The sequence below is a fragment of the Cervus elaphus genome, chromosome 18 (assembly GCF_910594005.1).
Source record: "Cervus elaphus chromosome 18, mCerEla1.1, whole genome shotgun sequence".
Lineage (NCBI taxonomy): Eukaryota > Metazoa > Chordata > Mammalia > Artiodactyla > Cervidae > Cervus > Cervus elaphus.
Window position 1 is genome coordinate 55,198,795 of NC_057832.1, and position 15,036 is coordinate 55,213,830.

At 45.8% G+C, this 15,036-nt stretch overlaps 1 protein-coding gene and 1 non-coding gene across 8 annotated transcripts in view; one reads left to right on the top strand and one right to left on the bottom strand.

Moving 5' to 3' along the window:
- The window catches only part of ATXN7L1 (ataxin 7 like 1), a 252,909-nt gene that overhangs the window by 12,085 nt on the left and 225,788 nt on the right, over window positions 1-15,036 (bottom strand). For all 7 annotated transcript variants that reach the window (XM_043873156.1, XM_043873157.1, XM_043873159.1 and 4 more), the window contains 3 exons: window positions 13,969-14,225; window positions 4,460-4,655; window positions 745-866 (listed from right to left, as the gene is read on the bottom strand). In XM_043873156.1, coding sequence (XP_043729091.1) covers window positions 745-866; window positions 4,460-4,655; window positions 13,969-14,225 — 575 coding nt within the window. The remainder of the gene's footprint in view (window positions 1-744; window positions 867-4,459; window positions 4,656-13,968; window positions 14,226-15,036) is intronic.
- Window positions 13,445-13,517, top strand: TRNAR-UCU. Its single transcript has one exon. It is a non-coding gene; the product is annotated as a tRNA-Arg (tRNA).

Genomic DNA, 15,036 nt, shown 5'->3' on the forward strand with positions numbered 1-15,036 from the left:
TTACCAAGTGTCCAGAATGGCAGTTCCTTAGATGATATGCTTTGAGAGGACCTAGCATGTCACTCTGTACAACAGCATTGCATTTCCCTAAGTCAAGAAGGCTTTTTCCCTTTTTATGAATCTATTAAAATGTAAATACATCGAGAGGTGTTGGAGAATAAAAGGACCATAGAGAAATGGGACGTAAGTTCGGTTTAGGGTAGAGAGAAGTATGTAGAGAGGTGAGGAGAGAGTCCTAGGGATGTGGGAAGGGCCAAAGACAAGCTTAACCAACTTGGCAACATGGTCCTGGATCTGCCCTGTTTGGCCACGCTGCATAGTTTTTCATAGGACATTAAACAATTGCAAATTGGTCAATAACCATTATGAAAGTTTTAGTATCAATTTCTAGCATTAACATTACAAACAGAAGCATATTCTTATATCCTTAGATAGTCTTAGTCATGGCAAAAAGGCCCTTTAACACTTAAATAAACAAGGTCTTATACCTTTCCATTTAGTTAGAAGATTACCAACATAAAAGTTATCTCCAAAGAAGATAAAACATACCACACATCGTAGTTGTCTCTGAAAAACTACAGGCAAGCCACCAAGGGGGGCTGACGTTCAAGAATTAATCATAAATTCTGATTTCAGAATCATTTCATTCAATAAAAAGCCAACGAGGGACATTCATTTAGAAAACTGGGGTTCAGAGGGTTGTGGGGCAGCTCATCTCATATTGCACAAAAACTGCTCACTTACTTCCACATCTGTGAATTCAAGTGTTTTTCTACCATGGAGTTTAGTGCGAATCGAAAACGATCCCATCTTCTATCAAACACATAGTACCCTCGTCCCATGAGGCGACTCCCAAATGAGCAAAACTGTGAGGGGAAAAAAAAAACAACACATTTTTAACTTTGATTACAGGTTAATAAGCTAATACAAGCCACACAGAGACAAATAACATTTACATAAAAACACACAGGGGTATAGTTTTCCTCAAAATAAAGAAGCAAATAGTACCGAAGCCAAAAATATTTCTGTGTGAGCTCCCAGATTTTCTGTAGAACCTCACAGGGTGAGTCAACAACAGTGACATTCAATCGTCTGTGGCACTGAGGGTTACCTCCTCTATCCCAGGGACTGAGCCAGCACTTTCAGTTGAAAAAATAAACAAACCAACAGCAACAGTAGCCAGGACGGTTTTTCAGCACCACGGGCCGGTCACATCAGCCATCTCCTCAAGGAAGCCAGGCTTCCCTGCTTCCCGTCACAGTAATGGCAACAGCTGGTTCTAAGGTTCTCCTGTTGACAGATCATACTCCTATCTGTTGTCAACAGAGCCACTTCCCTTCCAGCTGGGGCTGAACCCCTTCCTCTCCTGGTGTCAGCCTCATCTCCCCTCCCATCAGCACGGCCAGGCTGCCTGGGACATGGCCACCGCCGCTGAGCTCACTGTCCTGCCGCTTCTCCCCTCTTCTCCGGGCTGTGTCCAGTTCTCCTCTCCCTCAGGGCCTGAATGAAGACTCACCTTTCCAGTTGCCTTTGTCTGACTTACCTTGCCACTCGGAACTCCCACAAACCCCTATACACACTTCAGCACCTTCCACCTGGGAACAGCTATGTGGCTGTTCTATGTGACACAGAATGCTTCTGTGGTGGTCTTGATGACTACAAGTGTCTAAAGGCCAGAGACCCCCATTCTCTTCTCCTTCCTCCTCAATATGAGGCTAGTAGGGATTTAGTCTAAAGGATGGACTATAGAGATACGGTCCTACAAAGTATTCAGAGTGAACTCACACTTTAAACATAGGGCTGAAACATGAGCAGTTAGATGGTTAATAAATGTCATTTGATGATGATGTTAGGACACCCAGAAGGCCAGCAGACAGAAATGCAAGAAGGTGACATTTGGCTGGTCAGAGCTCAGGCAAGTTTGCAAGTGACTCTATAACTCAAATGCAGCTCCTCTCCCTCCCCCAGGCCTCTCCCAGCAGCTCCCTGGACTCCGTCCCAGACACAGTGCTGGGCTGGCACTCATTCCACAAACGCTTCCTGGAACCAGTCTTTGGAACAGTTCTCAGGAGGAAATGCAAGACCTTCCCTTTGTTTTGTTTCTGCTTATGTTTGGGGGTCGGTGGGCGGGGGTTGCACTAAAATCTTGCCACCCATCAAATCTGGTACTCCTGATGAAAAACTCTTTTCCGCACATTAAGTGCTTACTGACCAAGCCAGAAAACATACAAAGGGAGTTCTCCCACATGGAAGCTGGTCCCCAACAGCATATAGGCACTGGTCCAGGTCCAGACATTTTTTCTCCTTTCGTCTCCTTGCTAAAGACACCCCAAATGAGGGTTCATTACAAAAATTGATTTAATGTATCAGTTGGCCATGAAAGAAAGGACAAAGCAAAGAAACAAATCCATGGCCTTTCCATTTAAATCAGCAAAACATGAAGGGCACACAAATCTGCCAGGCTCCACGTTGAGCTAATCCACTATAGCTTGGCAGCGTGTCATTTGGACAGAGATCTTGATGTGCTCCAGAGTCTGGCCTTCTGGTAGAGAGCCCTGTCTCACTTTCAGACTTGGAAGCTGGAGGCCTCTTAACTGTCTGCGCTACCTACGTCTCTAGTTCAATAGAGATGCAAGGCTCAGCGCCCCAGAGGCTCCTGTTCTTAATTGCATATGGTGCCCCAGGCAGGGCTGTAGCTCCTTGCAGCATGGGCCACTGTGGCAGACCCTACTAGTTGCCAAGCTCATCAACTACCATCTCACCCCTCAGCTCTCCCTGTTTTTTCCTGGCTAAGAGAACCATGCTTTTGTCCTGATATCTGTCATGGAGCAGTGAGCAGGAAAGGTGGGTTTCTTCCCAGAACCTTGGGATGAATCATGGCTGGGCTCATCCTGTGTGCTGTTTTAGTTGCTAAATCATGTCCGACTCTTTGCGACCCCATGGACTGTAGCCCGCCAGGCTCCTCCATCCATGGGATTCTCCAGGTAAAAACACTGCAATGGGTTAACATTTCCTTCTCCAGGGGATCTTCCTGATCCAGGGATTAAACCCGCATTTCTTGCATTGGCAGGCATTTTCTTTACCACTGAGCCACCTAGGAAGCCCCATCCTGTGTTTCCTACAAGCCTGTCCTCTGCCACTGATTGGTATAGGGGTGGGCATGTGACCTACTTCTGGTGGATGGAAGAGAAGGTCTGCTGGGAGGGCTCATAGGAACATCTTCTTCCCTAAGAAATGACATAAGAGCATCTTAGAGGAAGACTCCCTTCCTGTCGGTCCCTTTCCCCACTTTGTAGAATGTGACTTGGTGAGGATGTGACGTTGGAGTTGGAGCCGGAGACGACATATCCAGACTGTGCATGAAAGGCAAAAAGGGTTGGGGAATTCTCCCTCCGCAATATGACTCTGAAGAGATGCAGAAACAAGCCTGGAACCACTCACCTCTAGAATTCGTGCTATATGAGACAAGTAAATGGCTGATGCGCACATACGGTATGACTTGAGTTTTCTATTACTGACAGTCAGAGGCATTCCTAATCGTCCCTGTTTCTGTACTAGCCGAGAGGCTAAGTCTCAAGCTGTTGGTGAAGCACACTGGTAGAATTGGGCAGGGAGTCCCTCTCCTGATGCAGGGTTGATTTCACCTACATAGTTCATGCGATCCCAGGACAGTCAGAGCTAACCTTGAAGGCTTCACGCTGGGACCAGAGCAAAGCAGCTATGGGGGTCCCATGTTTCTGGCCTCCCTGAATTCGGCTCTGTTGATGATAGCACCAGGCATTCCTTTTTTAAGTGCTCACAGGGCCAACGTAAACAAGCTTCCAGCTGATGCTTCCTTATACCTCCCACCTGGATTTCAATGACCTTCTGAATTGTTAAAGTGGACTCTTCCAAGGAGCTGGGGAGAAACTGACCTTTTCATTAACCTGCTTTCATGCTGACATGAAATGCTTCCTTCTTTCCTACACACACACACACACACACACATGAGTTTTGTGCCATATGGTCACACCTACTAAGAACAATAAAACTCAGAACCAACAGGGAAGAAAACCAGCCAGGGCTGGCACCTGGCACATTGCTCAGACAGACAGTTCCCAAAGCAGGTGCACCAGACTGATTCTTGAAATCAGAGGCTGCCTTTCAGATGGGCAAGGCAGGAAGGTCAGCTCCCCAGTGCTCTTCTATGAACACCGTTTCTCAAGCATTATCACTTCAAGGTGCAGCATAAATACTCAGGTGCTTAAAGGTTTATGATCAGCTGGGTGCCCTCACCTTTCCTTCTGTGATTTTCAAGGGGATTTCTAAGGCAATCATTCAACCTCAGGGAAAGCCCTTTCAAAAAACACTGTCCTGGAGGCCTCTGCTTAGGAAGGATGCTATCAGAGGATGCAGTCCCCTAAACACCACAAAGCGCGGGGAGAAAGAAATGCCGGGATGGAAACAGAAAGAGGCCTACCGCAAGAGGTCTGGGGTGGTGGGCAGAGAAATGACAGTCTAATAGCTTCTCGGATTCATCGGTTCCGTCCATCTCCCCTTCATCACTCGACAGTCGGCTGGCGAGGTCACCTCCAACTGGGGGCAGAGGGGGTTCCAGAGTGTAGCCACTGTGATTTGAAGACGTGCTGCTGCTTATGCTATTTGCAGAAGATGGTCTAAGGGCAAGAGAAAGCAAACAGAATAAACTTTTCTGAGGGAAACAGACCCACCCAGTTTCACGGAGCTCAGAATCAGACCAATTAGCCTTCCCGGTACATTAAGGAAGGCAGGTCGATGACAGACCTGCACAAGGGAAAAATTCAGGCTGAGAGGGGAGGCAGTGACCAGCTCTCTACGCGATCAGGTGGAGCTGAGACTGCCCTGCCTGAATGCGGGCACCAGGGAAAACTCCAACAGTGTAAGCAGAACAGAAAATACAAAAAACAAACTCGTGTGGCAGAGAATTAATTCAACTTAAAACTAGTCATCTATAAATTCAGTTACAACTATTCATTCATTTGCATGTAAGGAATTTACAGTTGCCCTGCAGTTGCTTCTCTCTGAAAGCAGACGGTGATGGGAAGATCAACCAGATAAACAAGCTCAAATCAGTCAACAAAATGTCAGTGATGATGAAAGACAGCCTTACAAACACAGCTACTGAACTATGACTTTATGACGGTGTTCCCATACCTACACGAAAAAATGTTTTGTCCCAGATGGGACCACAATTTCCTCACCCTGAAGCCAAGCCTGTTTCTTAATATCAAGTCACATGTAGTTTAATTGTATCTTCTGAGGGTGAATGTTTCTATTTAATTTTTGACAAGCCACTAGACCCACAGATTGGCATGGCTGATTCAACAGTAGGTGTTGAAGAAATATGTTTCTCAATGAAAGAGCGAATTAATTCCATGTGTATAAACAATCCAACAGATCTCATCCCAGTCATGGCTAAGCTTATAGAAAAGCAGTGTCACAGTAAGAGGCAGTACCAAGGCTTTCTAAGCAGTGCGAAACAAAAGAAAACACACCTCCGCATCAGGAGAAGAGTCAGAAGAATGGTCAAAGCTAGTTGTTAGTTGTTTTGATTGACCAGGGAGACAGTCAGGGAGAAAAAGAAGTTTTAGAGGAAAAAAAAAAAAAAAATCAGGATTTTTTTTTTTTTTTTTTATGTGGGCCATTTTTAAAGACTTTATGGAATTTGTTACAATATTTTTTGTTTTATGTTTTGGTTTTTTGGCCATGAGGCAGGTGGGTGGGATTCTTAGCTCCTGCATGACCAGGGATTGAACTCACAGTCCCTGCATTGGAAGGCAAAGTCTTAACCACTGGACTGCTAGGGAAATCCTCAGGATCTTAAAAAAAAAAAAAAACAAAGAAAGGTTTTCTGCATTCTGCTTTGAAAGTTGCCCCTTCAAGTAACATGAAGGGGCTTTTACTCATATACCTCTCTTCTCTCCCTCATTTTCACCTTGGACACTTCTGTTGTTTTGAAATCTTTCTAGGTGTCAAATACCTGAGTTCAAACCAGATCCCCAAAGCACAGTCACATAAAAACAAAGCCACAAAGGTGGAAAAAAAATTGATAGATGAACGGATAAACAAAACATGGTATGTCCATACAATGGAATATTAGTTAAGTCTCAAAAGGGAAGGAAATTCTGGTATATGCATGGATGAACCTTGAAGACATTATGCTAAGTGAAATAAGCCAGTCACAAAGGACAACTATTGTATGACTCCACTTAAACAAGGTATCTACCACAGTGAAATTCAGAGGCAGAAAGTAGAACGGTGGTTATACCAGGTGCTGGGAATGGGGACTTGAGTGTTTAACGGTACAGAGTTTCAGGACTGAAAGATGAAAAAGTTCTGGAGATGCATGGTAGTGATGGCTGCACCACAAGGTCCTTAATGCCCCTAAAAAAGATTTTTCTTTGCAAAGAAAAGCTGGTTTCCATCTTCACCTGGACCTTGGCTCTTCTGGATGTGCTGCAGCCATCTTGCTACAGACTTTGAAGATGGAGCCGAAAGACTGAAGAGGGTGGAATAAAAGGGCAGAGAAGGACAGCCAAGCCCTGATCTCTGGGGACTGGTGCCTGTTCACCTCTGGACTTCCTGTCACCAGCAGTAAGAAATTTCCTAGTTACTGAAGTGGTTAGTAAGCAAGGTTTTTTTGTAACTTGCACTTGAAGTGTCCCAACAAGTGTGAACAAGAGATTTTACCCTGTTTTTAGGAGACAGACTGTAACTGGAGAATGTTAACTAATGGGAAAGAAGCTGAGCTACCACAGAACCCTGATAAGCAGGGCACCATGAGCAGCTAGAGCTGCAAAAGTCACAGATGAGGTGAGGACTGAAAATAGCAGGAGAACTGAAAGGCTTGATACTGGGTTGTTGGACCCACAGGTCATCACTCCTCACATAGCCAGATGACTTAGCACTGCCCCACCTGCCCGCTCCCCCTCCAATCAACTCTCAGAGAAAATGAACTGAGATTCCAGACAGGGGGCCACCAGCAGAGACTAGGAGGGAGCACCGGGCTAGAAAAAGGGGGACTGTGGGCTGTCCCTGGTCAGATCGTTAACTGGCACTCCCGGAATGCCTACTGCCCGGCACATCAGCAGGCAGGATTCTTCCCTTGGGAAATTTAATGGTCGCAGAGAAAAGGCTTCCACACTTTGCATAAATATCAACAAAAGGCTGGCTGGTGATGTGATAACCTTATGGTTGACAGTCCCACACACAGACCTCCAATCAGCTTATTAGAGTCTTTCTTTTAAAATGAATGGTTAGAAATCACCAAACATTCCTGAAACAATCTCCAACATTAGGCTGACCAACCAAGCATCAAACACATAAACACATACGTGAAACAAACCTGGGGGAAATGAAGATAAGAGAGAAAAAGAAAGAAAACCAAGAAGCCTATCTTCAGAGACATCAGAATGGTATCACTTCTGCAAAAGATGGTATCTTGTAGGATATTATAAAAAGCAATCAGATAAAAAGAATTGGATCCTGGTGACTTCCTTGGCAGTCCAATGGTTAAGAATCCACACTTCCATTGCAGAGGGCAATGTTCCCCTAGTCAGAGAATGAGGGTCCTGCATGTCACATGGTGCCATCAAAAAAAGAAAGAAAAAGTAAAAATCAGAACCAGATCCTAAAATATAACAAGCAAATCATAAATTATGTGATATACAGTTTTAAAGGTAAAGTAAAAAAAAAGTCTTTTAGACAGTGGAACAAGAGATTGAGAGAAAACAGGACAAAAGGGTAAGAGAATAAAAAGATCAGAGCAAAAGGTCCAACACCCAGCTAATAGGAGGTTAAAGAGAATAAAGCTAACAGCAGGAATAAAATTATTTAGGATGGAACAGAAAATATCCCACAAACAGGTGTTTCCAGATTTAAAGGATCTACTGAGTCCCCAGCACAATGAATGAAAAAAGACCTATATCAAGGGTGATCCCTGGGAACTTTCAGAGCCCCATGCTTCAGAAATCAAAAATGGAATCAGAATGATACTGAACTTCTCAATAAAGATCTTTGATGCCAAAGTCAATGGAAAAACTGCTCTCAAAATTCTGTAGGGAAATAGTTTTCAACCCACTTATATATTCAGGGAGATGATCAATTAAGTGTGCTGCTGCTGCTGTGTGAGAGTAGAATAAAAACATTTTTATTTTATTTTATAAAAACATTTTTTTTTTTTTATTTATAAGGATTCTAAAAATTGACTTCCCATGTCCCTTTTCACAGCACGCTAATGGAGAAAACACTTCATCAAATAAAGGAGCAAACCAAGCGAGGAGGCAGCAAGGAGCCCTGGAAAAAGGGTGATCTAACCCAGAAAGGGTAAAGTGAGCCCCAGGATGGCAGGAATTACTGTTTTTCACTCTTTTAGGACTATTTGGTTTTTGAACAACGTGTCTATATTCAGTTCAGTCGCTCAGTCATGTCTGGCTCTTTTCAACCCCATGAACTGTAGCATGCCAGGGTTCCCTGTCCATCATCAGCTCTCAGAGCTTGCTCAAACTCATGTCCATTGAGTCGGTGATGCCATCAAACCATCTCATCTTCTGTCGTCCCCTTCTCCTCCTGCCTTCAATCTTTCCCAGCATCAGGGTCTTTCCAATGAGTCAGTTCTTCGCATCAGGTGGCCAAAGTATCGGAGCTTCAGCATCAGTCCTTCCAATGAATATTCAGGACTGATTTCCTTTAGGATGGACTGGTTTGACCTTTGTGTACTCCAAGGGACTCTCAAGAGTCTTCTCCAACACCAAAAAATTAAGTTTCATTAAGGGAAAAAAAAAAATCTGGGGGCTTCCATGGTAGTCTAGTAATTAAGAATCTGCCTACATAATGCAGGGGACACAGGTTTGATCCCTGGTCAGGGAAGATCCCACATGCCGAGGGGCAACTAAGCCCCTCAAGTCACAACTGCCGAACCCATATGCCCCAACTACTGAAGCTGTCATGCCTAGAGCCCATGCTCAGCAACAAGAGAAGCCCTGGCTTGCTGTGACTACAGAAAGCCTTCTGGAAGCAACAAAAAGACCCAGCACAGCCAAAAATAAAATAAATAAAAATAAAAGAGTTAACAATTAAAAAATATATATATATTTCTAAAAAGAGAAAAACCCTTTTCTAGTGGTTGAAACACTCAGTAGTAAGTTCCGGGACTTCCCTGGTGGTCCAGGGGTTAAACCTCCATGCTTGCACTGCAGGAAGCATGGGTCTGATCCTTGGTCAGGGAACTAAGATCCCACATGCCATGCAGCATGGCCAAAAAGGAAAAAAAAAATTAGTAAATTCCAGTTGCCAGACAAAAGAGAGGAGGCGAGGGAAGGAGAATCATGGAGATTCATGGAGCATGAAAACTGCGAGTTCCAGAGCAAAAGCAGCTCTGAGAGCAAAGAGAGAAACATGAAGGAAGGATGCCAGGCATATGTGTGCCCGTGTACGAAGAGGGGGCTCTGAATCTTTTCCTTTCCAGGCCTGTGTCACTCAGGGTGCGGGCACCCTCCTGTCAATTACGGAGTAGTGGATGCTTTCAAGACCTCCTTCCAGCTCTGACTGCTGCCCTTCAGGGTGAAACTTGGAGGGATGGAGTGTGCTGGAAGCAGCCTGTGTCTCTGAAAAGCCAAGGGTTGGTGAGGGTGATGGGAAACAGGGCTACTGGCCATGAGAAAGTGTGGAAAAAGTCTAGCATGTGTGTTAAACTGCTGTCCAACCTTTCTTCCTCAGCACTACATCACACCTTCCCTCTCCACTTACCAGTCTGGTCTAAAGACAGTGCATATGATGATGGTCTCTGTCCAATTCCCCTCAGGGAAATTTAAAGTCCCCACCCCTACCACTCTGAGGAAGCAGGAGCATCAGTCGAGTGCTTTGGGGAAGAGCACGAAGGAAACTGACCTTAACTGAGTCCCTAGTGGTAAAGAATCAGCCTGACAATGTAGGAGACACAAGAGATGCCGTTTCGATACCTGGGTCAGGAAGATCCCCTGGAGTAGGAAATGGCAATTCATCCAGTATTCTTGCCTGGAAAATTCCATGGACAGAGGAGCCTGGTGGACTACAGTCCATGGGGTCACAAACAGTGGGACACAACTAAGCACACACACACATGATATGTGTAGGCACGTCACATATATTTTCTCATCAGAGCTACCCACTGCCTTAGGCGTGTGTAACTATGACCTACATTTCTCAGATGAGGACACTGGTTGCCAAGCTAATAAAAAGTGGAAATGAGACTTGGTCTGTCTGCTTGACTTTAAAGCCTGAACTACTGAGAAATGGGTAGGAAAAGCCCAGGGACAAACCTAAGTCAAGGAGGGAAATGGTTTCCACTTCGGTGATTATACTATCAATGAGTCACGAACTGAAGTAGCTTTCACTGCAGACTCACTTCTGCCCCTTCTCAGGTTTCTAGGACCTTCTGACTCTTTCCCCGCTGCCTTTGTCAGTCTGAGATTCATTGGTGTTTGCCATTGTATACTTTAGGGTGAGATATGTGTTCATTTATGAGACAGAGGGGAAGGTGCCCAGACCTTGTCAGCATTGACCTCCACAGCTGACTTTTTGTCCCTCCTGGGGGCCAAAGCCTGTCTTGTTAGAGCCCAGCTCAACCCTCTGCACCTCCCCCTGCCTTTCCAAAGAGTCCTGATGGCTTTGGTTGGCCTGGTTAGCCACAGCCCTTGGGCTCTGTGGGGAAAGCAAGGTGTTCCCTTAGAGTTGGGGGCAGGAAAGTAGAGCATATAGGTATGTTATCCAAGGACCCCCAGATTGAGGGACAGAGGCCAGGAGGATGGGTGAATGGAAACCAGGTCTTGCCTAGGCCTTCACTGGCTCCCACTGCTTTCCCACTGACTACCATGGCCCTTCCTACCAGCTACCGTCAACTGAGTGCTTATTATGAGCTTGATACTCTCACTGAATTTTCCTTAGCTCCATTTGACAGATGAGCAGTTTGAGGCCAGAGAGGCTGAGAGACGACCACGTTCATTCAGTCAGCAGACAAGGAGTCGATTCTTGCACTATCCAATCCTATTCCAACCCTTGCTAGCTGACTTTTACTCTTCTAATCCTAGGCTCAAGTTCCTCTTTTAGAAACCCCTTACAAGAATGGGTTGCAACTCAAAAATATGAGAACTGGAATATTTTCAAGGTTACCAAAATGATGTTTAAGAAGTAAATGCACACATTGTTAGCATTTCCTACAAGAGAAATTCACAACTGGGAAGGGATTACCATAATTCCACTCATGAGTCATTCTTTTGGTCAATTACAGATAATGAGTATGATTGAAATATCTATTATATCATCAGTATGAGGGAAATAATGGTTTTAAGTCTTATGTGAGTACATTAACTTCTGATCATGCCTTTTCGATCTCTGATAGCATGGGGTCTTGTTTGAACCTAAAACAATTGAAAGAGAACGTTATTTCCTACTAACTTTGGAACAGAGTTCACCCGAGTCTTCTGGTGCCTTGAAAAGCATCCTCAAAAACTATTCTCTTACCAACATTTGTAACGTGCTCCTTGGCCTCCCCTTTCCTTTCAGAGACATTCTTTCTGCTGATTAACCTCACCCTCTCTTTCTTCTGTTTCCCTAAAAGAAAATAAACACCTGGCATTTCTCTATTGACAAATATTCCCCTGAAAATTAAAACAAAAAGAAACAGAAAGAAGCAACTCTTAAGGTTGCCTGTTTTCATTTTTTAACGGCTGTCCCTGGTTTCACTGCTAAGCCAGGTACCACTGCTTGGGTGTGAAGTGCCTGCATCGGTCAAAATTGATGGAGCAATGTATAATAAAAGAGAATTTTCAGGGGCTTCCCTGGCGGCTCAGTGGTAAAGAATCCGCCTGCCAGTGCAGGAGACATGGGTTTGATCCCTGGTCCAGGAAGATTCCCACACGCCATGAAGCAACTAAGTCTGTGTTCCACAACTATCCAGACTGAGCTCTAGAGCCTGGGAACTGCAACTACTGAAGCCCGCACACCCTACGGCCCGTGCTCCACAGTAAGAGAAGCCAGCACGATGAGAACCCCACACGCCGCAACTAGAGAGTAGCCTTCATTTGCTACAACTAGAGAAAAGCCCACGCAGCAATGAAGACCCAGCACAGCCAGAAATAAGTAAATAAAATAAACACAAAGTGGGGTTCCCTGAAGCTCTCAGGGATTCCCTGAATCCGAGGTGATCCCTTGGATGGGCAGTGGGTTCTGGGTACATGTGTGATGAAAGCAGGATTGAGATGGCTTCAGGTGGAGGCAGGTTTGCTTTTATATCAGGTACCATGAAAGGTTTTATGGGAATAAAACAGTTCCATTGCCACCAAGAAGTGTGAAAGCTAGTATATATGGAACTGAAGCCCTGTCCAGAAGTTTGCAGCAGAACTGTCTCCTAGACTCTAAAGCAGGGGCAATCTCCTTCACCAACATCTGGCATTACAGTGAGAAGTCATTATAAAAGGATCCTGCAAAATGAGGGGTGGAAAGGAAAGTGGCAAGTAAATGGATGACGACAATGGCTCGACAGTGGTTATGATGATGGGGATGTGTGGGTGCTGACTCTGTCTGACTCCATCTTCCCAAATGTCTGAGGCTAAGGTTGATGATTCCAGAGGAGGCCTCTGGCTGTCAAACTGGTCAGGTTTGCACCAAAGTGGAAGGCACAAGACATCCTGGTAGGTCAGTAACAACTGTCATCAAATATTTGCTTTTACTTAAAAATAAATTCTATCCTCTTCTTCTATAACTCCATTCTTTTCATGCCTGCTTGCTGACTGGACAACTACTCTTTGAGACTCACAGTGTGTGCATTAAAAATCATCAGAGGTTACCAGTCTCTGCACTTATATTGTATTATTAATGTTTCCCTTTCATGATGTTGTGGATATTTGAGTCTTATCTTCTGAACTCTAAATTCTTGAAAAGCAGGATCTAGTTTCACTAATCTCTGTGCCCCTGCCTGAGAGTACCTAACATAGTACCTTGCTTATGGAGCAAGCACTCAAATATTTAGGGTTCCCAGTCTTATCACCTGGAAATTGTCTGTGGCTCAATATGGCACTCCACTGGCTGTCAAAGCACACACATGTGGATCTTAAATCACTCTAAATCCAAGTGGGTTTCTTTTCTTTTCTTTTTTTTGGAAAATTGAAGTATAGTTGACTTACAATGTTGTATCCTCTGTTTTCTATTCTTTCATTTCCTCCCAGGACAACCAAGTAAAATCTCAAAGAAGTGGCTGAGCTTTCTTGGTGTGAAGGGAAATTTAAGGACAGACAGCTCCATCACACCAAATTTCCCTCCACCCTGACCACTGGAGAGTTGTGGGGAAAATTCACAAAATATTGTAACAAATGGGCTCTGCTGCTGTGCTGACTCCCCTCCCCTCCACAAGGCTTCCCTCTAATCTAAAAACCCAGGCAACCATGGGATTTCCCTGGTAGTCCAGTGGTTAAAACTCTGTGCTTCTAATGCAGGGGGCACAGGTTCAATCCCTGGTCAGGGAACTAAGATCCCACATGCTGCACAGTGTGGCCAATAGATAAATAAATTAAATAAAGTTACTTATTGAAAAAAAGAAAAAAACACCAAACCAAACAAACCCCAACCAGGAAGTTGCCTGGTGGCTGAGTGTCACTTTCAGGTATTTATTTCCAGCTGGCTCTTGCTCTGTGAAAACACATGCTGTCGGATTTGGGTCTGTTATGAGGTATGACAGTGATGGCAACGATGACCACAGTGAGCACGACAATGGTGACAGCAATAAAATCCACCGAACACTACGTGGCAGACACTGGACTGAGCCCCTCACACCCATTCTCTCATTTCAAGTTCACAACCGCCTCCCTAGGTAGGACCATGATGACTCCCGTTTCACAGGTGATCAGACCACACTCAACCCAGGCAGGCAGTCACTGGCCATGGACTCAAGGCTTCCATCGCCGAGGGGGCACTTACCTAGGAAGCACAGAGTTGGGTGGCCTGGATTTTGCAGGGGACGCGACTTTAGGTTCTGGGCCCGAGCTCCCTGAAGGTCCCGGCAGTGAGTCGTGCGCCGGCCCGGGGGGATTGGGAAGTACTTCCCTTGCCGAAGTCAGGAGATGCTCTTTATCTTTAACTTCTTTTTCCCGGGACTTGGCTTTGTGTTCCGCCAGGAGGAGGTCAAATTGCTTCTTCCGGCCTGGGACTGCCCTCCGATGGCTTAGTGAGTGAGTCTAAGGAGAAGAGAGATGGAAAGCACAGCCTCTTTGATCAGCACATAAACCTGCTTCCCCAGGCCCTCCATTTCAGAAACTGCAATTCATGGGAATTTAGAGGTGCTTGAAAAGTCAACTTCAAGGCAACAGCTCCTGTTCTGCGGCTGGGAAGAGGCAGAGACCACACAAAACGCAACCGTGCCCTACGCTCCTGGCGTTAAGGAGCCAAAGCTTCCTCCGAAAAATGGCCAAAGATGACGAGCTTCAGCGCTGAACCCCTGAGGACCTCCCTGACGACAGGCACCGGTGAGGGCGCGCTGGAGTTAATCCAGGTGCAGGTGGGAGGCTCGCTTTGGCCCAGACACACAGAGACACCAAGCAGAGAGGGCCACGGCCTCCATCCCGAGAGGCACTAGCAGTTCAGCATGAAATACGGGGCTGGGGGCTACCCACGGGTGGCCGCCTCGGGTCAGCTGTCCCCCGGCCACCCCGCTGCGGCCGGATCAGGGGCGCGGCGGCTCGTCCTCCCCTCTGGGGCTGCCTTTCAGGGCGCTGCCGCCGCCGCCGCCGCCGCCGCCGTGCTGCTCCTGCATACATTAAAACGTAGCAGGGTTTAGAACCGCCTGTGAGCGCCTATAAATACAATTTACTGTCTGGCCTCACAAGTAACAGGGGAAGCCTATTTTTTTTTTTTTTTCTCCTTCTTAAAAAGCCAGCCAGCTTGAGGCAGGCACTCTGCTACCATGGAAGAGAAGAAAGCATTTCCCTTACAAAGAGCAGCTGGGGGTCGTGTCGAGGCTCCACACCCTGCCGTGTGCAGAGAGTGGCA